Raw genomic sequence first — 27746 nt, 5'->3', positions numbered from 1 at the left:
CTTCTGGGGTGATCTCTCTCTCCCAGGCTCATCCCCATTACTGTTGACCTCACTGTGAACAGGTTAGAATTGGAGGAGATGTGATAGTACCAAGACCTGCATAGGAGTCAGAGGCAGGGGAGTGGTGACATAGACAATCAATCCTTGACTCCTGGATGGAACTTTCACAAACAAATACTATATTCTTCTTAATAAGGCACTCCTCAATTTGTGTTCACAGTTTCAGGAATAAGCGAAAAATGAAAGCACTTCCGAAATAATTTCCTTAAACAGAACAGGTAGCGGAAATGTATATGGCATTTGTGCTCATGATATGAAGTAGTTAAGTTTGTTAGAGAGGACAAGATGAGATTGTATTCAGGGAGCAGCTTGCTTATCTGAAAGGATCTGGAAAAATGGACTTCAGAACCTCTTTGGATGATCTCTACACCTAGAACCCTTTATCCTATTGACACAAAGAAAATGTTTTTAGTTGAAGAGGGCATCCATGCAAATTCAGTATTTATGATCGCAGCCCAAGGGTTGACACAGATCAGCAGCCATCATCGTTATCATGATTAAACAGATTCATTTTTTATATTTAAAAGTTTTCTTTTCTCAATCAAATCAACAGCTAGGTATTTTTAATACAGTCCAGTCTGCTCTTTTGGTATTTCTGTTCCCTGAGCTTTCTTCAGTAGGTTGAAGATCGTGAACCAGAGCTGTCTCTCAGACTTCTTGCTGATTACCTGGTTTTCTTTCCCTTTTTTTCTTGTTGAGAACAAAACTGAAAGAGAGAAGAGGTGGCTATGCTGTTACTAGTAAAGAAATACAACTGGATTCTAGCCTAATGCAGTCGGCCCTTTGTTTCTGACACTGAAGTCTTCATTAAATCCCTTGGAACTGCTCCCTGGAGCCCCTGAAAGAGGACTTTACAGGACTTAAATTCTTTTTCCTTTGTTGGAGAACAATGTCCTTTTCTCCTGAATATGGATGATGATCAGTTCATTCAGAGGCTACAGGATTTAGGGGGAAAAAAAAAAAAAAGGAACCAAAATGTAAAGTGACTTCAGGTGATTCTCTTATCCTTGAAACAGGGAGATGAGCTTCCCCTTAAGAAGAGTCCTCAGATTAGAAATGAGAACATAGCTTTAGGACTGGAGGAAACAGCAACAGTAGCTACTTCTTTTTTCTTTTTTTTTCTTTTAAATCAAAGTATGGTTGATTTACAGTGTTGCATTAGTTTCAGGTGTACAGCAAAGTATACATTCAGTTTTACATATATATATATATATATATATATATATAGCAGTAGCTACTCTACATATACTTTAGTAGAGGGCAGTTTCCTGGTTTGGGACTGAAATGATTAGGGTAAGGATTGTGCTTTATCCTCCCATGTTTGTAACCACTTGTACAGTTTTTGTCTTGGTCCCAGGGCATTTTAACCCTCTGAAGATTAGTGAGTAGGATTTCTTTGTAAGATAATGAGAGGCTTGTCTTCCAGCAGCGTATACAAAAGGTCCAGTAAGACTGCAGTTTTCAGTCTTACAGATGTGTCGAGGGATTATCAATTTACTATATTAAATACTCTGCTTCAGAGTGGCCAATTTGGGGTTACACGCCTAATATGAACTCGTGTTATGTTAGTAACAAGGAAAAAATTACTACTGAATATGGCACAAAGGGTTACATGTAAAAAGTATCAACTTTAAACCTTGATGAAAAACAGGTTTGAAACTAATGCTTCATTTAAAATACTACGTTAAACAAGAGCATCTGTTTTTGAGTGTGCTGTGCCACCTCTTATTAAGTGAGGTTTAGTTGTGTCCCTTCAGAAAGAATATTCTTAGGCTAAAAAATTTAGTGTATATTTACATGAACTTTGTACATCCTGCCATAAATCTCTACACTGAAGTGTTCTGCGTGCACACATTTTTACAACACTTACTTATACAATTAGTTTATTAGCTTCATTGCTTCGAGGGGGGTACTTTAAATAGTAGTATCTATCAGAAATGATCAATTTGACCCTTATCTGCGCTTGCAGTGTGTGTCTACAGTGAGCATTTTATTACCTTTGGTAGATAATATAATGTTTTCTCATTTGGCAAGTGGATGAAAGAAGAATAGAAACCAAAATGAACACCATGCATAAAACACACTGACATATTACAACAGACATTGTTCACCAATTGCCTAATGGCTTTAAAGAAAAGTGTAGCTTCAATCAGTTAATGTTTTAGTAAATCATCCTTTTCATTCAACAAGTTTTGATTGAAATTTTACGGATTTTGAAATACATATTGGGCATGTCCTAACAAAGAGAAGTATTCTTGTATAGAAGACAGTTTTCTTCCATCTAGTGCTGCTAAATAAAGAAGTGAAATTTCCAAATATATCCTTTTAGACTGACAGTACAGACTTAAGTGGGCACCCTCTCGGCCCTTAAGGCCTACAGAGTGTCTGAGGGTTCTGTTTAAAGGTTAGCGTCATCCAAGTTCAGGCGTTGGTCAGGGGTTCAGAAATGAGGGACTCCTCTTCTGCACAGAATCCCGTTTTAGTCCCCTAGTGTTTGGAGAGACTCATGCCCTTCAAAGAGTTTCCTAAAGAGAAGAAGGTGAGGGAAGTGACAATAGAGAGAGGCCCTGATTATGAAATAGGTGATTGAACTTTATTTATTTTAATTTATTTTATTTTTGGCCGCATTGGGTCTTGGTTGCTGCGCACAGGCTTTCTCTAGTTGCGGCAAGTGGGGCCTACTCTTCGTTGCGGTGCGCAGGTTTCTCATTGCGGTGGCTTCTCTTGTTGTGGAGCACGGGCTCTAGGTGCTCGGGCTTCAGTAGTTGTGGCTCACAGGCTCAGTAGTTGTGGCTCGTGGGCTCTACAGTGCAGGCTCAGTAGTCGTGGCGCATGGCGCACGGGCTTAGTTGCTCTGCGGCATGTGGGATCTTCCCGGACCAGGGATCAAACCCGTGTCCCCTGCATTGGCAGGCGGATTCTTAACCACTGCACCACCAGGGAAGCCTGTGATTAAACTTTAAATGAGGTCCCTGTGACTGCTCTCTTGAACCACCAAAACCACACTTCACAAACGTGCTAATACCGTGAGCCCTTTGATTGTTCAAGGAAGGAAGAAAGGTCTGTCTTTTAAAAAGAGAGCAATTCATTTCATAGATTAGCTTAAGTAATGACTCCGGAGTGTACTAAGAAAACCAGGTAGGCACTTCATCAAAAACTTAGACCTCTTACCGCATGTGAATTTGGTCTATGAGAAGAACCTGAAGGAAAAAATGTTCAGGTTATACAAGCCCTGTTGGCCAAAGAAATGGTCCCGTTGTTACTCTAAGCAGATACCCTGTCTCACTTCTCCCAGTTGGGCTCAATCCAATTAATTCCTAAACCTGGCCTCTTTCAGCCCCTTTATCTCCTCAAACACCAGTCCTTGAAGAGTCCCTTATTTGGGGCCTCAGAGTAGCATCCTGCCCGCGGTTTAGAGCCTTAAGTGGTGAATGTGGAGAAGAGTCAAGGGAGAGGGTGGAATACTGCGGACCGGCCTCCCCTCTTCTGGCCACATCGTTAGTGTAAACCTCATGGACACAGATAAAAGAAGAAAAATCGCCTGGCTTATTAGAATCTTAGAGTTGATAATTACAAAGAATAAAAAACTTTTTTATAAAACTCTGAAGTGGAATGATAGTTATTCCCCTGACAAGGAACTTGGGTCTTGGGTTTTTCAGTTCAATTCAGTAATCATTTTGAAACATCACATGACCAGTGATTTCAGTGCTTTTGGAGTGTATCAGCCACTCGATCAACTTTGTGCAAAGAAAGCTGCCTTTCTAGTGTCTTCAGTTTTGGATTTTGCTTAGGCATGCATCTTTTCCGTGGCACACCCTGTGTTTTCATGCATTTCTCTCTCACCAGGCTTAAAACTAAGACAATAGGGAAAGAACGGACTGGAGGCTCTCTGAGTGTCATTCTTCTTGGCTAGGGAAAAGAAATGTCTGTCTTCTTTCTTCTCAGGCTTTTGTGAAGTGAGGAGGAATAGTCCAGCCCCAAGACCATTGGGCTCTTCTCTGTTGCCAATAATCTTGTGCCCTGGCTTACTAGAGCCTTCCAGAAGAAAACTTAAGTGGCCTACATGAGTTTACATACAAGATTCTCTCTTGAAACCCCGCAAGAGGCATATATTTGCAGAGTAATTTCCTTGTGGTTCCTCCTGAAGCAGATGAGTAGGAAGAGCTATTTAAGTCAAAATAGTTTCATTATGACACAGGTCACAATGGGTTTCAGGTCATCCCGGCCTTGCAGTTAATAATGAGGTTCTGTGAGCATGTAATCCTGATGCACTGGTGAGAGAACATGGGGATCAGCTGATGTCTGGTCAGAGGCCAAATCCTCATGAACCAGAGGTGCCACAGGCCCCAGTAGCTGACATTCTCTTTGCACATATGGAGATGTTCCACTCACACATGTGGAGAGATTCCCTATCCCTGAAGGCTGTTTTAGGAATGAAGAAAATATTCCAGTTCAAACGTGCAAATATTTAGCAATTCTGCTTTGAGCCCCAAACTTCAACTAATCATGCTCTTGGCATTTTCCAGTATCCTACCGGGATTGGCAGTTAACTTATATAGCTCTTGATGTAACCTTCCTCAAGTAATTATGTCCTCTTTCCTTTTCGTTTGTTTCTGTTTAAGTAGCTATTACCAGGAAGGCATTTTTTTTAAAAACTCAAACCTTTCTTTCTCTTCTTCCGTTTCTTCTTCAGGTGATACACTTCAACACTGCCTTCTGTTATTAGTGTTCAGTGGTCTGGAAGATATTTTGGAGCACATTTTATAAAACGGAAAGTTAATAGAGATAAAATTTTGTAAAGAGGCATTCGCAACCTTATTACTAATGATTATAGTGGATTTCTCTTTTGGATTTTAATTATTTTCTGTAAGCATTCATGTAAAATGAAAATAAGCTACAGTAATAGCATTCCCTATTTTGTGGCATTTAGGAACCTGTTTTATTCACTGGAACAATGAGGAAAAATCTGGATCCCTTTAATGAGCATACGGATGAGGAACTGTGGAATGCCTTAGAAGAGGTAATTTATAAGATGTAATTAATTTGTTAACATCAATATATATGGATGGGCATTTATAGCATTGCAGGTAATTAAGGGGCGCTTATAGGTTTAACTGACTTTGTTCACCTCCTAGGAGAATACTGATGACGTGGTGCAGTTAAAATGTGTGTACTGATGATGATGAAAACCGACAACATGATGCGGCCTGCTTTTTAGCATTTGCCCTAGAACCCAAAGCAACTAGATAGATTATTTTGTCCTTAGCAGAGCACCAAACTAGAAGTTAAAATTATGGGTTTTAATTCTAATAGTGACCTAGTGAATTAATGATCCTAATTACCCTGCAACATTCATCTTATTCCTCTGGTCTTAGGGAACATCTACTAAGTGGATACAATGATAGTTTTTCATTATTAACTGAAAGATAATTGAAATCATACTAATAACATGCTGTGAAGTTTTAGGAAAAAAGTTGTATAAAGGTGAACTCTACATTTGGAATGTGATAATAATTATTAATTGGCAATCATGTCATTTTAATGCTGCAGCATGAATGCAGGTAACAGAACCCTGGCCCTTTTGCTCAGTTTTTATATGGATACGTTCATTTCTAGAGGATTTTCTCTCATTTGTGTAGTGTTTCACTTTGGACCACTTCTTTGAATTTCCTTACTCTTGCGTGAAAAGGATTCTGAATGGTAGGGTGCTGATGGTTTGTATATTTTAATACTAATTATTCTGTGCATGTGCCCTAGTTCTGAAAATTGATTCTAAGCTACTGATGGCAGAAACTATACCTAGACTTCTAAACCATACATGGGTTTTTAATTCCTCATACAACCTAGCGCAGTCTTTTGCTTTTAGAAAGTAAACAGTTACTGAATATTTGCTTGATCTCTTCATTTCAGAGAAGTGTGGCTTGTTTATTTTTTTTTTTTTGATTGCGTATTTATTGTTGTTGTTTTTGTGTAAATCCCAGTGACCAATTGCTCACATTGTTGTTTTGAATTTGTATGTTTTGTCATTTAGTGTCACCTCTCCAAGGTTAGCTGTGAAATCTGCAGTTTATATGGATGAGCTTGGACTCTGAGCAAGCTGATTCGGCCTTACAGTTTTTCCTGCCAGTAATTCTGGTTTCTGAAGGCAGATTATCTTTGGCAGTTAAAAGTTTTTTTTTTTTTTTTTCTATTTAAATCTTGTAGTACAGTTTAATCTTATAACAATCCACTGCTTTAAACACCATCTATACCCATAGTCTGGGGGAAATAAAACTTTATGTTGTGTCCTGTTTTTCATGAGTTTTCATTCACTATGAAACATTAATGAAATTGAAGTAAATACCCTTGACTGGTCTAGCAGTATGGTATTAAACTTGGGAAAGAAGCATCCCCCAAATAGGCTCAAGGTTTACTGTGGTACAGTTTGTCATAGTTTGATTTTTTTTTTTTTTTTTAAACCTTTAGACCTTCCAGCATGGTAAAGTGCTGATGAGATTATGTCTCTAGAGAACCATACTTCCCACAGTAATTTTAAAAAATGTTTTTTCCCTGTAGTGTACTGACTCCTATCAGCCCTAAAGATCCTGTTTAGATCACATTGGGAGAAATAGCTTTATTTTTTGAGAGACTTCCTTAACTAATCCCTAGGTGGGGTTTCTGGTGGGTGTCATGTGGCAGTGATGGGGGACAATGAGATCTTTCTGTCCTGAGTTGACTCTACCATCTTTCTCAGTGGACGCTACTTGGAAGGAGCTCTTCCCATCACCTGGCTGTACGTGTAAGATACCTAAGAGGTCCTGAGGACTTCAAAGCTCTAATGTCTAAAAGTCTTGTCTCCTTCATTAGTAGTTCATTTAGGAAAATGTCATTCTTCTTTCTGTATCCACAGGTACAACTTAAAGAAGCCATTGAAGATCTTCCTGGTAAAATGGATACTGAATTAGCAGAATCAGGATCGAACTTTAGTGTTGGACAGAGACAATTGGTGTGCCTAGCCAGGGCAATTCTCAGGAAAAATCGTATATTGATTATTGATGAAGCCACAGCAAATGTGGATCCAAGGTATGGAGTTGAGGTCCATGAAACTTGGAATCTGAATTTTAAATGTGGTAAATGGAAAACATTTAATGGCGCTGAGAAATGTTCTAAGCATTCTCTTTTCCCCACAGATATCTCTTGATAACATTAATTGCAGAAAACAAAGGAAGACATCAAAACCTGTTACATGGTGTTAATGTCATTAGGCATCCTGAGAGAGCTAGATTCCTAAATACAGCTTCTGATAGTTTCAAGTAATTTCGAGGGAAGACTATCTTACATTGTTTTATGAAAAATCTTCTAAGGAGACTTTTTATACTCAGTTTTTGAAGAGCAATATTATGTCTTAAAGTATTGATTTTTTAAAACATTATAAAAATATGTGATTTTTTTTTTTTTAAGTCTTAAACTTCTTTGTTTCCAGAACTGATGAGTTAATACAAAAAAAAATCCGTGAGAAATTTGCCCAGTGCACTGTGCTAACCATTGCACACAGATTGAACACCATTATTGACAGCGACAGGATAATGGTAAGACCCTCACCCGTGGAACATCAGTCATTCCCGTTTATGTTCAGTTTTTGTCAATGTATCCTTCCACAGCAAACATGATAGGAACCTCCAATAAGTTAATTTTCTCTTACGTTTTCCTCTCATTCCTGACAGTAACTCAAGTACTTACCTACACTTTCAGAATATGCTATTAAATAATATATCCAGTAATTTCACATTTTCATATTAAAAGTTTATTTGAAATGTTATTTTTCATTAAGATGGCCAACCATGAAAATACTCCAAATCCAAGACACAGCTTCATATTTCAGTGTTCTAGAACACAGCCATTCTTCCTTTGTCAGTTATTTTTTCAGATGTTTAGATTCCCTTAATCAAAAAATTAGCCTTTCATTTAGACTGCCAAGAGGGTGTTGGGTAAGGTTGCAGAATTTCTCAGCTGTTGGGACTTTCACAAGATTTCCTGTCAGAGGGGAGCCTATGAGAAGAAAGGCCTAGTGAGAAAAAGAAAGGATTTCAACAGAACGGATTTAATTTAGGAAATTTTACTATATAGGAATTGGAGTCATGGGAAAATGAAAGTGAACACTGTGTAAGTAATGTTAGGAAGCAACTATCTAGGACAGATCTGCAGACCTAACTAGCAAGTCTCTTTCACAATAGATCTGGGCACTGCACACATAGCCAACTCCAAGCTTTGGTCTCTGTATATTTGTCTAGTATCTTCCTTCCAGATTTGATTGGCTCTGTCTTTCTTAGTAACTTAATGTTTATTTATTTAGCTTTATTTCCTTCCTTCCTCCCTCTTTTACTTTTCTCTCTCTTTGTCCTTTCCCTCTGTTGCTTGTTGAGTGCCAATATATCTTAGGGTGTCGCTTTATAAAATGATAAGATAATCATCCCTCAAAGGAAAAATCTTTGACTGCAAATAAGCCCCAAAGAATGCAAGTTATTTTCAGGCTAACCCCCAGCCGGTGGCAATGAGCTGGTTCTACTCATCTTACAGATGATAACTGTTGTCACAAGGTACCACCATATCCAGTGATGCTGATTAGTGATGAAGTAAATAGATAAAGAAAGCCTGCACAAGTCATAAGAGGCAACAGATGCAGTTAACTAGTGATTTTGATGGTCCGTACTAAGATAGTAATATACGATCAGTAATGCCCAAAGTCCCTTGTGTCCAGTGATAATGGAGGTGTCCCTTTTGACCTCTTGGGCAATTTCTGGAATGTCACCTCCCACACTACTTCATGTGCATTGTCAGGTGGGATCCTCAGTGGGGGAACTGACCACATGGATCAGCCTTAGTCCCTCATTTTGTGCTCTTGAATGCCAATTGGAAAAGTATCCTTTTATTTCTGTTCTTTGCTTTTCGATTTGTTGGTCTCGTGTCTCAGCATTGTATTTTCCAGACTGTCCCTCAAAGCACCTTTCTTCCACAAGAAATGAATGATGCCGTGTAGTTTACCTATTTCAAGCCCTTTGTCAGTATTTCGAGGCAGCAGCAGAATGGTGGCTTGATCTCCATCCAGTTCAGTTGGGGGATCCACTGAATTTAGTCATTGCTCCTAAATGTAACCTGGAGATCAATTTTTGGTTTTTGGTATTACAGCATTTATGGTAGCTGGTTTCTTTTATTATCTAATTATTAGAAATACTGTCACCGTGGAATATAAGATGGGTTAAAGAAACAGTGAGAAGGGACAGAATTTGCAGACATGTCAGCTGGTCACTCCTAAATCTTATCCATCAGCGCTTGATCGACAGGTGTGAACGTCTGTATCACCTTAACCAAGCAGCTTTGTTGCCATTATCAAAATACGTCCATTTGTTTAATGCTTTATGTACCAGTATATTCTGGTAAATTTCTAGAGTCTCAAATTTTTCTCTCAGTTTTTCTGAACAAATCCTTAACATGGTTTTACAAAGTGGTTTACAGCTCGGCCCCTCCCCACCTTTCTAGTTTTGTCTCACTGTGCTCTTTCCTTTAGAGCTAAAACCACACCGATGGTCTTTCAGTTCTCCAAATGCAGTTTTCACTCTCTCTTATAATTTTGCCCTCTCTTTTAATATTGGTGGCTTAGACTAAGGTGCTAGCAGTGGAAATGGTGAGATGGTTGGATTTGGGATAGACGAGAAAATGGAGCCAAGTGAACTGTGTGATGGATCGAACGTGGGATCCGAGGGAAGAGAGAGGAGTCGATGCTGGTTTCTGGCCTGATCATCTGAGTGCATGGGGAAGGAGGAGTCCATTGGGAGGAGGGAAATGCGAGGGTGCTCATCGGAACCTGTCACCTCTGTGATGACCAGCATTGTTTTCTGTGGTGGACCTTGCCCTTCACTGTGGAGCTGCCCTTCGCACTCCTGTGTTGGGAGACCTTCAGTTTAGGGCTCCCTGGTCAGGGTCATCGGTGATGTTGCAGGCAGGTCCCACCAGGAAATGTAAACATGGCCACTTGTTTACATCTTGGTCCAAGCTGGTTGTGGTTGCTGACTCCTTAGACCTCAGGGGACCCAAGAGACGTGCATCCCCTAGCTTCAGAGCTGGAGAATTGTTCTCTGTGGCCCCATCCACCCTAGGCGTAAACCTTTTATGTTGTTCTGGAGCTCCTGATTACCAGTTGGCTTTCACTTTTGCAAAAATCTCATAAATAATGTTCTTTCCCACACCTTTGATTTTTGTGGCCATTTTTTTTTTTGCTTGCTTGATTTAGAAATATGGGCATACCTTGTTTAATTGTGCTTCTCAGATGTTGCATTTTTTACAACATCTGTGAAGCACATGGTCTGTGGCAACCCTAAGGCAAGAAAGTCTATCGGTGCCATTTTTCCAACACATGTGCTCACTCCATGTCTCTGTGTCACATTTTGGTAATGCTCAGCACTATTTCACGTTCACTATTTTCACTGTCATTACATTTGTTTTGGTGATCTGTGATCGGTGATCTCTGGTGTTACTACTACGCCTTGCTGAAGGCTCAGGTGATGGTTAGTGTTTTTTTTAGCAATAAAGCATTTTTAAATGAAGGTGTGTATATTGTTTTCTCAGTCATAATGCTATTGTACACTTGATAGGCTACCATGTACTATAAACATAACTTCTGTATGCCCTGGGAAACCAGAAAATTCATGTGAACCAATTTATTGTGATATTCATATCTTTGTGGTGTTCAGGAACTGAACCCCCAAAATCTGCGAGGGATGCCTCTTCCTGTTTGCTTTGCAGGAAGCCAGTGATTGTCTGTTCCTAAAGCTTTAAGGGCATAAAGACAAGTCAATCTGCTGCATATCCTGATGTTCCAGAGGGTGGGCGGCCAGCCTCCGGGAGCGGCTGGGGAAGTGACAGATGCTAATGAAGGGCCTAACCAACTGAGTTATCACCATAAAGTCATGTAATTACAGGTGCTTAAGGTGTAATAATTACTTTTTGTTGCACTGGTGAATACTTCTGCACAAAGTCGGATGGATATGGTTTTGTTTACTGTAAGTAAATTAAGCAAAAGGCTTGTTGGGAAACAACTGTGACCTAATTAATAGCTATGTTTATGTGTTGGCTCTCCAAATGGATTTACCCAGTTTGGGTTCATTAAGCACCATTAATGTGTCAGGCTAAAAATTCTATTTTGCAAAGACGTTCTCTCAGTTTTAAGTTTATTCAACATGATGAAGTCATAATGACAGCTAATGGAATCTTCCTTACTTTCTCTGTTACCACAAAACAGTGGAGCAAGACAGACAGATCAGAAATCCTCTCCCTCCTAGGACTCAACAACTATCTCTACCTTAAAGGCTTCTTCCTGTAGTTTTTAGGATTAGCTGGTTGCTTGTGACCTGTTTTCTCTTCAGCCAATAGCACAGCTTTTCCCTCCAGTCCCTGCACACTCCAGTCTTCATATCACCATGGAGTCTCCCTAGAAGTGTGAGCAAAGGAAGCATGTGAAAATCTGCAATTGCTCTAACAATACTGTTGCCTGTGTTGAACAATTTTCACTGTCTGCAGTTAGAGAATTCTTTGGAAATGGATGATGAAGAACCAACACCAGGGCCAGGAAACTTGGATTCCACCTCTTCCGTTTATAGACAGTCTTACGGTTTAATATTCTTTGCCTTTCTTCCTCAACTCAGACCTCTTTTTAGTAATGTTTTCCCAGATGAATGAAAACCAGAAACTATTTGTCACCCCTGACAAAAAAAAATTTGAAAACTGTCCTTATGCGTAGTCATTACGTTGCTTATGCTTATAAGGGTCAAAATAGATCTTTCTGCCATTTACATTGTTGATCCTATTGTTTTTTGAGAGTGTTAATGTTTTTCTGGCTTTGCCTTTCTTAGATATTAGTCAATCCTGAGAACTACTCATCTCAGTGGAATCATGTATTTTAGACAATATGAAAGAAAATGAAAAGATTTGCTATTCATTCAAATTTTAGTAAATAAAGTAGAAAGTTGGACAAGATATTAATAATACTTCCCCTAAAAAATATATAAAGTCTTTATAGTCAGAACTCATTTCCACCAACTCTGAAGTGGTGATTTTTAAAAGTTGTTGCTTTTGAAGAATGTAAAATTCTTCGTTGTATGAAGTAATTTGATATAATTATTTACTTTGTCTTTGGCATGAGAGAGACCTATGTTTTAAAATTGTATTTTTCTCTTCTTCACCGTCAGGAGGAATGGTTATGCTCTATAATGCTACGCATAAGTAAAATTACACATTCAGGGCATCTAAATTGGCATGCCAAATTATACGACATTTTAGTAATTACGTGGATGTAACAGATTCAGTTATTCTTAACCTCTTTTGAGAGACCTGCTGTTAGCAGTGATTCTTAGCAGTAAAAGTTTAACAGGGAAATGGCCTTTATGAGAGTTAATAAATGTTTCCGATTGAATACCCTGGGACCAAATTAACTGTTAATACCTAGATGTGGAAGAACAACCTGTGTCCTGCTTAGAGTTTCATCGTATTCTCTTACGATACATTTACTCTAAATATGATCTAAATGAAGAACTAAGTACCACTTAACATCAAAACTGTTTTCCTAGGTATGTCATTTGGGCCAATTATTTCGGATTCTTTTTTTTCCCTCTGAAACCATTAACCAAAGCCACTAATAAGTAGAAAGGCAGAGTTAAGAGCCCTTTCCTCTTCCTTTCAGTTTCCAATTAGTGGACATATTAATGAGCAATAAAATGGGTGAAAGGAAGGCAGCTGAAGAAAGAACAAGAAGCAAGGAAAGATAATTTGTGGAAACAGATTCAGATCCTTGGTGATTCAGATTGGGCTGCCCCCGTGGGCTGTGCAGGCCGTGATCGCTGGAATTTGGAGCTCAGTTTCTTAATTGCTTCTTTAGACTTGTCCAAAGAGAAAATTGGATTTCTGGAGATTTTCTTCTGTGCAGAGCAATCCTGCTAAAGCTGTTTAGGTAGCCACTCTTATTGCCAGCTTTTCACTCTCAGGAGGATAAGCTACTACCAAAGCTAACTCCAAGAAGCACCTTAACCTCTCTGGCAAAAGATTCTATCCCCACTTAGCTGAAATATTCCAGGGCCCTAAGGAAATTCCGGAAGCATTTACCTGTTGTCCCCAAAATTGCTCAGATTCTGTGAAACCAACTCGGGAGTTCATTTGCTCTCCGCCATCAGTTTCTATGACATCACCCTAATTTTTTGCTAAATTGAGTTTGATTTCCTTGAATCAAGAAATTTCCCAGCTCTGTGTATCTGTATAAATAGCCCTCAAAGCTCAAGAGTCTGAGAGCTAAAAGCACTAACTAATGATAACAACCGCAAATGCCCTGGGCAGAATATAAAATGCCACATTCTACTGAGTGCCCCTAATCATAGTCTAAAACTTTCATTTTCTTCCTATAACATTATAATAATAAAAGGTCGGGTTAGGCCTTTGTGTCTGCCTAGTAAAACAGGGTAATCAAACCGTTTAAACACCAGCCAGGCCTACCACCCAAATAGATTCTATTCTCGCTGTCTTACCCCTTTCGGAAATATTGTCTGAGTTATAATATGTTACTGCAAAACATTGTGTGCTAATGGGCTTCTTTCTGCTGATTAACAGGTTTTGGATTCAGGGAGACTGAAAGAATATGATGAGCCATATGTTTTGCTACAAAACAGAGACGGCCTATTTTACAAGATGGTGCAACAACTGGGCAAGGCTGAGGCCGCTGCCGTCACTGAAACAGCAAAACAGGTGAGCCCGCTGCAGGGAGTTGTAATTAAGGTTCGTCTCCAGGGTTCACTCCTCAGGATCTGGCACCAGGGGTCTGGTAACAAGCACTCTGTGCCCTTTTCAATTATAAGCCTCCAGAGACAAAGCTTCGTGACTGCCCCTTAAGAGTACATTCATTGCAGGGGGAGGACGCGTCTGCTGAGAATCTGCAGAACTGGTGGGGGCGGGATGCAGGACGTGTGTGCGCCCACGTGTACACACACGTGCGCACGAGAGAGAGATTTCGGATTGGAGCTTCCGCATGTTTGGACTCTGGGGTCAGATCTCACAGAGCACAGAACACTCATTTTGCCGACCCTTTGCATTCTTACGACTGGTGCTTAGCACATTTATGATGCAAATGCTGTCAGGGAACATGCAGGAGATTTGAGAGTTTGAGAAGAAGGATTGGAGTGGAATATTATGAATTGGGTCTAGAAAGATCTACCAGGGAAAGGTGTAGGTCTCTTCTGGCTTCTAACTGTAAAGAAAACTCCTACGTGATACTGTCACGTTCTCCCTAATTCTTCGTTGTTTAGAATTAGGTCTGGTTGCCTCCCTGTGCTTCCTCTTCTTTCTAGAAGATGAAATTGTCATCAGGATAAATCAAGAATTCACGGTAGCCCTAACACTGTAGTCTGAATGGCGCTTGAAGGTTTACAAAGCGTTTCCACAGATGAGGTGTGTGGAAGCACTAAGCACTGTACATGGTGTGAGAAAGGTGCTCGATGAGTAGCATTCAGGTCACCTGGTATCTCTCTAACAAAGGTGAGGTGGTAGTATCTCATACTACAAATGTGGTAACTGAGGTCTGGTAAGGGACTCAGCCACTGTCGTGCAGCCAGCTGTAATTCTCTCTGGAATAAGATAGGAGTGGGATTGATGGAAGGATAGAGGGTGAGAAGAAAGGTCTGCTGTTCTTGCCCTTTTTGATGGGTGGGTTGGGGTGGGCTGAGGCCTCGGAATGTATGTCTTGAGGCTTTCCGTCAAAACTTTACCTCCGGGTGTTAAATTATGGGTGCATTTTTCCTTCTTTATACTTTTCTGCATTTCCCAGATTTTCACTTGTAAGTTGAATAAAAGTACTCTTTCAGTATTTAAAATATCTCTTAAAGAAAACGTCCCATAATGTTACCAACAAGAGATAGAATTAGAAATTTGTATGCTCCCACTATAAGACTTCAAAATAGTAAAATAGCTTATTTTTTAAAAAGAAGGGCAAAAATGGATAAAGCCACAAGGAGAGATAGAAAAATCCACAATCAGTGGGAGGCATGAAAACAACTTTCTATCAGATTAATAGAGCAAGAAGAAAACTAGGTCAGGATACAGGAGATCTGAATAGTCAGTTAACCCATTGGACATCATAGGCATATACGGAATACTGTATTCAACAGTTGCCAGTTGCAGCACTTCCCTGGTTGGTCCAGTGGGTGAGACTGCGTTCCCAATGCAGGGGGCCCGGGAACAGCCTGCAAGGGCCGACCAGGTTTGATCCCTGGTTGGGGAACTAGATCCCACACGCATGCTGCAACTAAGGAGTCCGAATGCCACAACTAAGAAGCCTAGGATGCCGCAACTAAGAGTCTGCATGCCACAACGAAGATCCCATGTGCCACAACCTAAACAAGCAAACAAACAAACAAAAAAAAAAAAAAACGGGGAAAGAAAACATGTCCCAGTATCTAAGTAATTCTATATGAAACATTTATCTGAAATGTGGCGTGAATTCTCTGTCATTGTTTTATCTCATTCCTTCTCCTTAGAAATGAAGAGCGGTACCTTCCACTCTTTATAATGTAGGAAATTGTGCTGGGTCACAGAGCTGGCTGAAGAGTTTAGGGACCACGGAAGATTGTATTCTGAACTTTTCATAAGTACTTATATTGTATGTAAATAGAGAGAAGTTGTACTTGGAGCCCTATATTTTTTAATGCATGAAATTCACAGAGCACTTTCATCTGCTAGAGTGTCTCCCAGTCAGAGCTTCCCTCCTAACATCCAATAATTATTTGGGATTCCCTCTATAACCTAGTCACAGAACAGCCAGGAATCTCACAAACCCTTTTTTCTTTGACCTTAGGCATTTCACATCAGACACATGTGTCCTCACGTATGAGTCAAAAGTCTCCACTTAGAAAATATGTAATGATTGTATATTATCAAACATTGAGCAATGAGAAATAGATCACAGCATTTAGGTAGGTACATAAGTTCAACACCTTCATTTTACAGGTAAGGCAGCTAAAGCCCCCCTTAGAAGGAAGTGTCCATATATATACAAGTAGTGATGATGCTACCGTGTAGCAGACACAGGATTAGAAATCTTTTCTTCCAATAAATGTTTTAAATCAAGTGTAACATACATAGAAAAATAGACATAGAATTAGATATCTTGTGATTCCTGGTATAGTACTCCTGCATGTACTTAAACAATATCAGTGGTAAGTTACATTTGTGTAGTTCTTTATAATTTATTTTACATACTTCTCACATATATGATTGCACTTAATTCTCATCACGGTCCTTTTTTATCCCAGGTCATGGATGAGGAGACTGGGTCCAGGGCTCACCTAAGGTCACAGAGCTGGTCCAGGGAGCGCAGGGGGTGAATTGGTGGGGGAGGCTGAGTTCCACCCTAGGCACTCTGCTCTGTGTCAAGCCTGAGAACGCTGCTCCTTTCATGTGGTAGCCAAGGCGGGGCCAGTCACCCAAGTTCACAGGGAGACAGAACATCACTCTTGGATTTCAGTCCTGCCACTGGCTCAGGTCACTTCTTCGGAAAGATATAGCAAAATAACATATCCTGATTCTCATCTCAGTTGAGTATCTTCTTGACGTTATTTCTACATATGCTTGATCCTCTTAGGAGAACAATCTGTCAGGTTGTCAATTGTTTAAATGTGCAAGCATCAGCCATCGTTCAGAGCTGTAACACCGGGAGGATTAGCCTAAGTCAACAAGCTTTTCACTCTTAACAGAATTCATTCATTTGAAAAGAAAACTCAACATCTGGGAAAATGTGCATCCAAGTCATGTTTTCTTGCCTACATAGTTGATTCTCTGAAAATGGTGCATGCAAGCTGAGTCACTGTCTGATTGACCCTTTTAGATGATCCATGAGAGAAAGTACCTTTCAGATACATAAAGCTGAAGGGTACATTAGTTTGCTAGGGCTGCCATACAAAGTACCACACAGTAGGCACCTTAACAGAAACGGATTTTCTCACAGCCCTGGAGACTGGAAGTCTGAGGTCAAGGTATAGGCAGGATTGATTTCCTCTGAGGCCTCTCTCCTTGGCTTGTAGATGCCATTTTTTTCTCTTTGAAAGAGAAAAAAGAAAGAAACATGATCTTTCGTCTGTGTGTGCCTGTGTCCTAATTGCCTCTTCTTATAAGGACTCCAGTCATATTAGATTAGGGGCCACTTATATGACTTCATTTTAACTGAATCGCCTTTATAAAGACCCTATCTCCAAATACAGTCACATTCTGAACAACTGGTGGGTTTAGGACTTGAACATATAAAATTGGAGGGGGAGCTTCCCTGGTGGCGCCGTGGTTAAGAATCCACCTGCTGATGCAGGGGACACGTGTTCGAGCCCTGGTCCAGGAAGATCCCACATGCCGCAGAGCAACTAAGCCCGTGCGCCACAACTGCTGAGCCCGCGTGCCGCAGCTACTGAAGCCGGAATGCCTAGAGCCCATGCTCCGCAACAAGAGAAGCCACCGCAATGAGAAGCCCATGCACCGCAACTAAGAGTAGCCCCCGCTCTCCGCAACTAGAGAAAGCCCGCGTGCAGCAACAAAGACCCAACACAGACAAAAAGAAAAAAAAAAAAAATTGGAGGGGACACAATTCATCCCATAACAAAGGATAAATGCCTATCATTCATTTTCTTCTGTGATGAAGCAGACCTGATTGAGGCTTTTTTGAAGTTTCTTTGTGCCAGTGTGTAACAGAGGTTTCATTTTATCTATTCGTTTTATCACCAGATACAACCCCAAAATTATGAAATCCTAATATCCTAGATCTAGGACCCTGGACTGGTTTGAATAGTGCAGGAGGCACTTAGCAACCTTAGTGACCTCTTATGTTGCCCAAGGTCTCTGAGCCTCAGGGTCCTCACCTGTAGGTAGTGCAAGGATTACAGCACTGCCCGGCTCCTTCACACTTATTACAAGAATCAGATGAGAGAGTGCTTTGTGAATATTGAGCATTTTATAAGATAAAAGTCGCATCATTTTTTTTTCAGGCTATAGATTCAACCCTCATCTCCCAATAAGAAAATGTACCCACAGTTCTTCTAAGTAGCATTAGAGACTCTAAATAATTAAATTTTATTTTTAATGATCAGTTCTTAAAGAAATGATGTGTCTCATGCTACAAAATTCAAAAACTTTACTTTTTTAGAATAGGTTTTAAAATTTTATAAATGAAATTTAAGTCACTTTACCATTCCTGTCATTACACAGCTCCTCCCCTGGGGTGGAGCTCCAGCACCATCTTTGACTATTCTCTTGACATGTCCTGTGCTTCGGTAATAATTTGTGCCAATGTGGCCTTCCTGTTTTTAAGCACAAACGATAGCTCTTCCTTACTTTTTTCATTGGATATTATATCTATGTGCATAGTTATCTCATTCTGTTTAATGGCTACATAGTATTTATGCTTTCTCCATTCCCTACTCCTCATTTTCCCTTCTAATTAATTGTTACAGTTTTATGTTTATTTCCCCACAAGAGGAGCTCTAGTTCACTTACTATTTGTATTCTTCTTTATAATTTATCACCTTCTATTATCTTTCTTTCTTTGGTTTATTTTATTGTTGCTTACTTCCTGAATGCATTTGTTTTTATTTTTTCCTATTTATTAATATAAATATTTCAAGGCTGTGAACTTTTCTCTGAATACTGTTTTAGATATATCCTACAGGTTCTGGTGTGTAGTGCTTTCATCATAGTTAGGTTTTTTGTATAGATTCTGCGATTCTGGCTTTCTTTTCCTCTTTAGTACACAAATTATTTGAGAAGAATATCTTGAAAACTTCTGGGAGTTGGAGTTTTTTCATGTTTATTTGTTTCTGTTTTCCTCATCAGTCTTGGTACCTTATGATCAAAAAATGTTGTTTGTCCTGTTTCCCCCAAGAAACAATATTTCTTAATACTTTTTTTGTGTTCTGGTAAATGGGCAATTTTTGTGAGTGTTCTGTGGGTATTTAAAAAGATGGGCTATCGTCTGTTTAAGTTACAGAGCTTCATTTTTAATTAGATCTATTTAATTACATTATTTAGTTCTTCTCTATCCTTATTTATTTTGGTCCGTTTAATGTAACTTGGACTAGGTGAATTAGTCTCATGCTACCAAGTTTCACTTTGTACTTCCTGCTTTCTTTGGTTGTTATAATTTTGATGATATGATTTTTTTCAGTGCACAAATATATTCTTGACTTTTGTTATCAGTATGAATTATATTTTCTACTATTTTAAAGTGCCTTTCATTGATTCGTTTAATGGTCTTGGCCCTAAATCCAATATGGTTCATAATTAAATTGAGTTCCCCTTTTCATGTTGTTTTCATTTGCCTGGTATGTCTTTGACTGTTTTTGTTTTTGTTTTTGTTTTGGCCATGCTGTGGGGCATGTGGGATCTTAGTTCCCTGACCAAGGATTAAATCCACTCCCCCTGCAGTGGAAGCACAGAGTCTTAACCTCCTCTGGACCACTAGCGAAGTCCCAGTCTTTGATAGTCTTTTTTTTTTTTTTTAAATATTTATTTATTTAGTGGCTACGTTGGGTGTTAGTTGTGGCATGTGGGATCTTTCACTGTGACACGTGAGCTCTTCGCTTCATTGTGGTGTGTGTGCAGGTTTCTCTCTAGTTGTGACGTGTGGGCTCCAGAGTGCATGGGCTCTGTAGTTGTGGTGCATGGGCTCTGTAGTTGTGGCGCACAGGCTTAGTTGTGTGACCAGGGATCGAACTGGTGTCCTCTGCGTTGCAAGATGGCTTCTCTACCACTGGACCACCAGGGGATTCCTCTGATTATCTTTTAATAGCAGATTACAGATACGTCTCTTGCAATGGCATGTAGTTAGGTTTAGCTCTGAGATTTAATCTTAGCACGTGAGGCACCTCGCCCCCACAAATATATGAGTTTAGGCCATTTACATTTATTGAGATTATAGTTACGTTTTATCTTAGTTCAGTCGTGTTATACTGTAAGTTTTTAGTGCTCTTTTTTAAAAATTTTTTTTAGCCTGTACTTTGTGTTTCTTTGCTCATTGTTTTATGTATGTTCCTTTCATTTCCTCTAAGAATACTTTATTTCTTATTTTTGGCTCCCCATTATGAACAATGATGTCATATCTTCCCTCTCCCCCTTCTCCCATCAGATTTTAATTTTCTTCTACTGTTTATCTTCATATCTTTAAAAATCCTTAAACCTCTATTATTTTACTTACTTGTACTAAATGATACTTTTTCCATCTCTTAGTTGGCTAAAATTTGTCCTCTGGTATTGTGTTTTTACACCTTAGGGGTTTGATTCACTAGTGGGGCTGAGAAATCCATTTAATCAGTCATGACCAGCATGCTTTAAGAAATGAAATAGGAAAGAATGGAATAGAAGAAAAGGAGCAATGTATCTTTCATAGTAATAGTAAATATTTCATGAAACTCCTTTCAGTATAGATAAATATAGATACAGATTGTGAATCTGTACTGAGACTCAAAGTAAAGTGTATTTACTATTGTGGGTGGCAGTACAAATGAAAGGTTGAAAACAAATCTCTATACCATCATAAAGGAGGGTCACTGGAGTTAAGAATCCCCGACTTATTGTCTATAGAGTTGACCCTTGAACAACAGGGATTTGAATTGCAGGAGTCCACTTATATGTTTTTCTTCCAGTAAATATGTACTATAGTCCTGCATGATCTGCAGTTGTTTGAATGCATGATGTGAAACTGTGAATATGAAGGAGCAACTGTAAAGTTATACTTGGATTTTCGACTGTGTGGAGGGTCCCTAACCCCTACATTGCTCAAGGGTCACCTATATGACATATTTTTATGCTACATCACCAGTTTATATTTCTGGTTATAATATTCTTGGATCACACGTCCTTTCACTTATTGTGCTGTAATCTTTGCTATAAGGTCTTCCAGCATTGTTTATTCACGTGTAGGAGTCTAAGGCCACATTGGACATAACTTGATCTTTCCTGGATACTCAGAGGATTCTTTTTCTGTTTTGAAAGTCATTTGTTTTTCCTAGAACATCACAGACTCTTGGTCACTAGCTTCTAGTCTTTTATTTTAAGGAGTTTATTTGAATTATACCTTTGAATTTGTTTTAGTTGATTGGATTCTCTTTACAAATATGTATAATGTATATATTGTCCTTTGTTTCATAAAGCTATTATTTCCTTCATCTTTTTAAAATTTGTACTAATTTATAATTATTAGACTTGCTTTCTCAGTTCTATCCTCCGTGTCTCATATTGTTTGTTCCGTAGTGACTGATCTTTGTGCAGCCTTCAGAACTGTCATTTCTTTGATGTTTTCATTTTTATCTTCCTTTTCACTTTGGCATCTGTCAATTCATGTCTCATCTTTTGTTGCTGTGCCATGTTTTCCTGTACTCTCAGATCTCTGCCTCCACGGGTTGATTATTCTACTACATTTTCTTTAAATATGTAATATTATTTTTTTCATAATTTTCATCTGTTCAGTGATTACTTCTTTCATCCATCATGTGCTTATCCTGTTACTTTTCCTAATTTTTTGTTTGTGTGTTTTACAAATTCTGTATTACTTCTTTATTTATTATTATTCCTACTACTCACTTTTTAATTTCGTTTTTTTAAGACCGTATATTTGCTAGATAGTTGTGGCTAGCACATCATTTCAGACTAAAGGGTATTCCCTCAGCTTAACATAGAAGCATTCCCCATGATCCAGAGAAAGAGAGTAAGTGAGTGAGTGTGAGAGAGAAATTGATAATACATATTCATTTAGCCTGTACTCCTCCCTAGCCTTCAGAGATGGGCAGTTACAATGCTGCTTGCATTTCAGAATCTCTCTTGTCCTAGGACCTTACCAGTGTTCATGCTTTAGGCAAAGATGGTGATTCTATAGGATTCCTCATGGACACCTTAGAATTTGCCAGTTAGTTGGAGAACTGTGCTCTCCCATGATTGCTGAGATCTGCTCTCTTTAGGTACTTTCTCTCTGTCTTGCTAGAGCCCATTGGATCCAGTTGCATAAGGCAGTCCGTCTAGATATTTTGTCAGTTGTGATTTCAAATGATTCCTGATTTCATCAAATATTGGGCTTGCTTGTTTTTTCTTTGTTTTTGTTTTTGTTTTTGTTTGTGGTACATGGGCCTCTCACTGTTGTGGCCTCTCCCGTTGCGGAGCACAGGCTCCGGACGCGCAGGCTCAGCAGCCATGGCTCACGGGCCCAGCCCCTCCGCGGCATGTGGGATCTTCCCAGATCAGGGCACGAACCTGTGTCCCCTGCATCGGCAGACGGACTCTCAACCACTGCGCCACCAGGGAAGCCCTGGGCTTACTTTTTAATCTCCCACTATCCTTGCTGTTGAGAGTGATTTCTGAGAGGATAAGGGGAGAAAAAAATCCAATATTCCGTTAAGTTAAAAGGAGAAATCGTCTCTAACTCTCCAGCACTCTTTAACTTTGATAATATATCTGTCAGTATGTCCACAAAGTTAGACCTGCTTTAAAGATGAGGGGTTTGAGGGTTACTGGGCTTGAACTAGGGCCATGCAGTTCAGGGAGAATGAATGGACAGATTCTTGAGCCATGATTCTACATATATTAAACCATTGGTTGCTGGCCTTTATCCTTGCAGGGGAGCATTTATTGCTCTGTTGCTTTTACTAAGATCTAATTCCATGATGGTGGCTTTGTTTACAAGTTGGAGTTTAAATACTAACCTTAGTTTCAACCTACATTGGAGGAACTATAATGAACTAAACCCAAAGAAGGACAGGAAAAGGCTCAAACCCAACACTCACTGGTCTTCTGTTCTACTTGGCCAGAATTTGAACTTTTTTGGCATTGTCTCTTTTAATCCTCATGTAAAGCCATTCTGAGATGGTAGTATTATCCCTCAGATCGAGAAACTGAGGCAGAAGGGGCTAAGGAACTTCTCAAAGTCACAGGTTAGAAAGTGTTAGTAATCGTTTAACTATTTTCTGCCTCCCGGGTTACTATATTTACTGAATAAAATGTGTAGTAACTACGACCCTGCGCTTCTATAAAGATAAAAATCAAAAGATTCACAAAAGGGCCTCCTAGATGTTTTGTTTTCATCATTTAAGCTGGGTGATGCTGCTGCATTCTGTGGACTGAAGGGACCACGTCTCTGAGCAACAGCATAATCACACCCAACACTTAGCTCAGCGTGTTTTCAACCTGCAGTTTGTAGCCATCAATTAGTTCCTATGAGGTAAGTCATTGTCTCGTTTCACACATGAGGCAGCTGGTGCAGAGAGAGCTTAAGTGATTTTTCCAAGGTCAGCGGTGGTCGCAGGAGAGAGAGGTGAGTTTGGGCCTCTCCATCCCAGGCTCAACCCATCCACAAGGACTCTGCTATCAAGCGTTCGGTCATCTCAACTCCCTTCATAACCCGCCCTGTGAAAAAGATGGCTTCTCTCACTTGTGCTGTCAGCCAGAGTGCAGTCTACACCATGGCAACAGATGAGGAAAAGCAAGGTCAAATCAAGGATTTTATACATAGGAAGCTCATTTTCATTATTCAGTTCCAAGTATTTCAGACCATGAAATGAAGACCATTTTGGTTAAAAATTGCTAATAATAAAAATATTTGAATAAAAAATTACACTGAGAAAGGGGTATGGAGAAAGGAACCAGGTCGATGGGGGAGGGGTGGCTGTCAGGCAGTAGGAAATGAAATTAATTCCCTTCTGTTCTTCTGGCTGTTTTTTCTTTCACCAACAGAGTATATAAATACTAACCACACAAGTATGGCTATTTAAAAAAAAATTGAGGAGGGGGATGAAATGCACTTAGCCCCCCCCAAAAGCTTTATTTTTAAATCCTTGCATTATAATGGAAATAGCCTCGAATTTCATCCAGTCGGATCCAAGCATTCTTGGGGAAATTCTTATTTTTCTCCTTTTAAGTGACATCTTAATATACAGCATTTCATATGTAGTGCTGTTTTGGGGGTGGCAAGTATGCAAGCAATAAGAGAAAAAGGAAGTACACATAATACGAAGGTAGGTGTCTCATAGCTTTTCCGTTTCATATGTGACGTCCACTATCTCTCATGATAACTTTGTTGACAGCACCCACAAATGTACTTGGAGTCAGGTTTTGTAAAATAGATCTGAACTTATGGCTAAGCACCTCAGCACGTGACACGAGCAAGCCTCAGATAGATGGTACATTTTCTGTTTTAAAGACTCAAACAAAACTTTTCACATTCTTCTTTGGAGGAAAAAAAAATTACTTTTGAAGTCCTTTTTCACCCAAACACATTTAGAGATAAGAGCTCACAAGACTTGACATTATTTCATTTTGTTCTGTGCATCTGTCGAGGAACTGAGATACGATACAGCTACTAAAAACTGATGGTTGTGGAACAGACAATCTTGACAGCATTTCATTTCCATTGTGTTCTGATTATACATTTATCAGAAAACCTGTATCTCTTCCAGTTCAGCTAGAAATTGGTAGAATTCAAGAACTCAAAGGCTTGGCAAAGACCTGTCCTATTATTTGGTATCGTCTTCCATTTTAGAGAAGTTGCTTGGTTGAGTCATTGTTAAAGCTTTTGATGCTCTTTTCATTCTTATATCCCACTATCCACAGATCACATTTCTATAGGCCCTATAACTGCTTGGCCGCACAAATTAAACGCCAGGATATTTCATACATATACGCCAGCGTTTCAATGCTTGTCATCAGAGTTTATAAAATATAGGGACTGCAACCTGATATTAACATCCAAATCTATTGTGCTCATTTTGTGTGTGAAAATGAGAAACCCTCATGCAGACGCTAGATTTCCCAGCCTCTTTGTCACCCTGTTTTTAATTTATCGCCAGGCTTTGAGTCAGTGAAATGATTTCACTTATCAATTTAATGTAGTGATAAAGCATATCTGTGAATCAGAATGATCAGAACTCAAGTGGATCTACAGGTTGTTTGGCATTAGGCCCAGCCCCACTGAGGGTTTTAATGGGGCTACTTCCTCCACAGAATAAATACGTCCCTGGTTTTTTCAATTGTTCCTCCACTAGTGATGGGATTGCTTCACATGAAAATGGACATAGAAATGCACTGCTTGGGGCTTCCCTGGCGGCGCAGTTGTTAAGAATCCGCCTGGCAATCCAGGGGACAGGGGTTCGAGCCCTGGTCCGGGAAGATCCCACATGCCACGGAGCAACTAAGCCCGTGTGCCACAACTACTGAGCCTGTGCTCTAGAGCCCACGAGCCACAACTACTGAGCCCAAGGCCACAACTACTGAAGCCTGTGCTCTGCAACAAGAGAAGCCACCACAGTGAGAAGCCCGCGCACCGCAACAAAGAGTAGCCCCCGCTCGCCACAGCTAGAGAAGCTCCACGTGCAGCAATGAAGACCCAGTGCAGCCGAAAATAAATAAATTTAAAAAACAAAAGAAATGCGCTGCTTTATGGAGGAGGACTTTAAAACTTTTAAACATGTTTTTATACCTGTCTTTTTTTTTTTCAGGTGTACTTCAAAAGGAATTATCCAGAAATTACTCACAATGGGCATGTGGTTATGAGTGCTTCCAATGGACAGCCCCCAGCCTTAACAATTTTTGAGACAGCACTGTGATTCTACCATGAGGTCAAGTCTATTCCAAAGACATTTTTCCAATAGTTTTTGCACTGTGTAAACTACACTTTACTTTGTTTTTACACCAGCAACAAATATTTACATACAAGTTGTTCGTCTATTTGGATTTTTTTCCTCCACTTCACCCAATGATTTCAAGCTCTAACAAAATGATTTATTATTGTTATTTATACGTTATAGTATTTTTTGTCTTATCTAAATCAGAGGTACAGGCCACCAATAAAAGCTGTTTACCAGGTTTTGTGCCTTAAAGAGACTCCAGAGCCAAAGCACATTTTCTAAGGTATAGGACAAAGTTGTCATAGATGTTTTTTACTGCCCCCAAATTACATATTACTTTCCAGTTATATCAGGGATTCTGTTTACTTGAAGACTGTGGAAGTTATCATTTTGCCTTACCACTTTCTTTAACATAAGTAGGATCCACTATTCCCTGCCCAAAACCTCTGGCTAAACTAGTACAGAAAAAACTAATAGGAAAAACAAAAAATACACTTTAGTTTAAGTGGCATTATAGTAGGAGAGGCCCCCCCCCCAAAAAAAAAAGATAAATGGTTAAAATACAGAAGGTCAGTATTTAATTATATTTTCTAAAAGAGATGGAAGAGAAAATGCTTTCAGAAAATAGGAGCCCTTCTAGGGGATTTGATAATGATGGACACGTGTTATCATTAATCGTCTTCTAGATTTCGTGGCTCCTACATGATATCTTGCAGTTTTAGACTCAGCTTGGTGATACTTTCAAAAAGGCCGTGCTGCTAACTGTAATTGACCCTCAATTGACGGTCAATTGACGCTTGACCCTCTGCTGACATAAGGCTTTTGCTTTGCCCGTCATTGAAATCCTTTCTAAATCACGTGCGTGGGCTCTCCTGACTTGGTGAGAAAAACAGAAAGACGTTGCATACATTGACTGTATTTATGCAGTATGTTCTCAGGATGCATCAAGAAGGTTCACTTTCATGAGCCTGCCTAGGTTCGTTTACTTCTGACCACTAACTGTACTTTGTTTAGCTCTTTCTGATCAGTAGGTCAACAAGCCACAATACTTCCTAGGGCCTGCCGTACTTTGTTTGAACTATGGGTCCTTAGCTTTTCTTGATGGTGGTGGCTATGATATGGTGTGTTCAAGTTACTAAAGGTTTTACTGTCCTGGTTTTACGTGTGCTCTCAGAATAAGGCATAACCGCCCTCAAATGGAATATATTTATATATATATTATACACACACACACACACACACACGTGTATGCCTTCTGATAGCCGGTTTGGGGATTCTGTAACAGAGAGAAACAGATGTTTCATAGAATTAAGCCTTACAAACCACATACTCAGCAACCTACCAAAATACACTGAGTGCAGTTGGTATTTAGAAATAACATGGTTAATGTTTAGTCCAGTAAATTGTGTAATAGTCATGGTTCTTATTTCAGGAGACTTGACATGACAACAAGGATAATATTGAGGTTTGTGAAAACAGTGGAAATATTTGAAATGTATATGTGTTTATTTGGTCTTTAGAGGTTTATTTGGTCTTTAAAGGCAGTTAAATATGTTTCTATTTTATTTCTTTTTTAATGTCATTGTAGAGTTTTTTTAATGAAACAAAATTCAATTGAAATAAATGTTTTCATCTCCAAAGATCTGTATTTTTATTTTCAGAGGTATAACTGACTCGTGTCCTTGCTGTTGAAAGCCAGTGAGGTTCCCTGAGATAATAAAATATCTATTATCAACTGGTTTCTTGGCTAAGTAGGTACCCCAGATACTCTATGCAGAGAGGAGGGTATCAGACAGATTTAAACAGTTGCTACTGAAGTAATCCCAGTTGCACCCCTTCCATAAAGGGAAAGTATTAACTTATGTCCCAAGCTTGAACCAAGTAGTCAATTGTTGAAGTTTTTGTGTTTTTTTGTTTTTTGCCCTAAACTAACAAGAAACATCTGTTGCTGCTACATTTAAAACACCTGTAGGACGTGTATTGTCACAGTATGGTCACTAGGCTAGCAGTATCAGCATCACCTGGGAACTT

General features: G+C 39.4%; 1 protein-coding gene across 1 annotated transcript in view; it reads left to right on the top strand.

Moving 5' to 3' along the window:
• ABCC4 (ATP binding cassette subfamily C member 4) overlaps positions 1-27355 on the top strand; it is a 215960-nt gene extending 188605 nt beyond the window's left edge. Inside the window, 5 exon segments of the mRNA XM_032610741.1 lie at positions 4991-5080; positions 6950-7122; positions 7523-7628; positions 13690-13824; positions 25587-27355. Of these exon segments, the coding sequence (XP_032466632.1) occupies positions 4991-5080; positions 6950-7122; positions 7523-7628; positions 13690-13824; positions 25587-25694 (612 nt within the window). The 3' untranslated portion in view covers positions 25695-27355.
• Positions 27356-27746: the final 391 nt, after the last annotated feature.

Source organism: Phocoena sinus, chromosome 18, assembly GCF_008692025.1.
Source record: "Phocoena sinus isolate mPhoSin1 chromosome 18, mPhoSin1.pri, whole genome shotgun sequence".
NCBI classification, from domain to species: domain Eukaryota; kingdom Metazoa; phylum Chordata; class Mammalia; order Artiodactyla; family Phocoenidae; genus Phocoena; species Phocoena sinus.
Note: the sequence above shows the minus strand (reverse complement) of the source record. Positions and strands in the feature narration are given on the sequence as shown.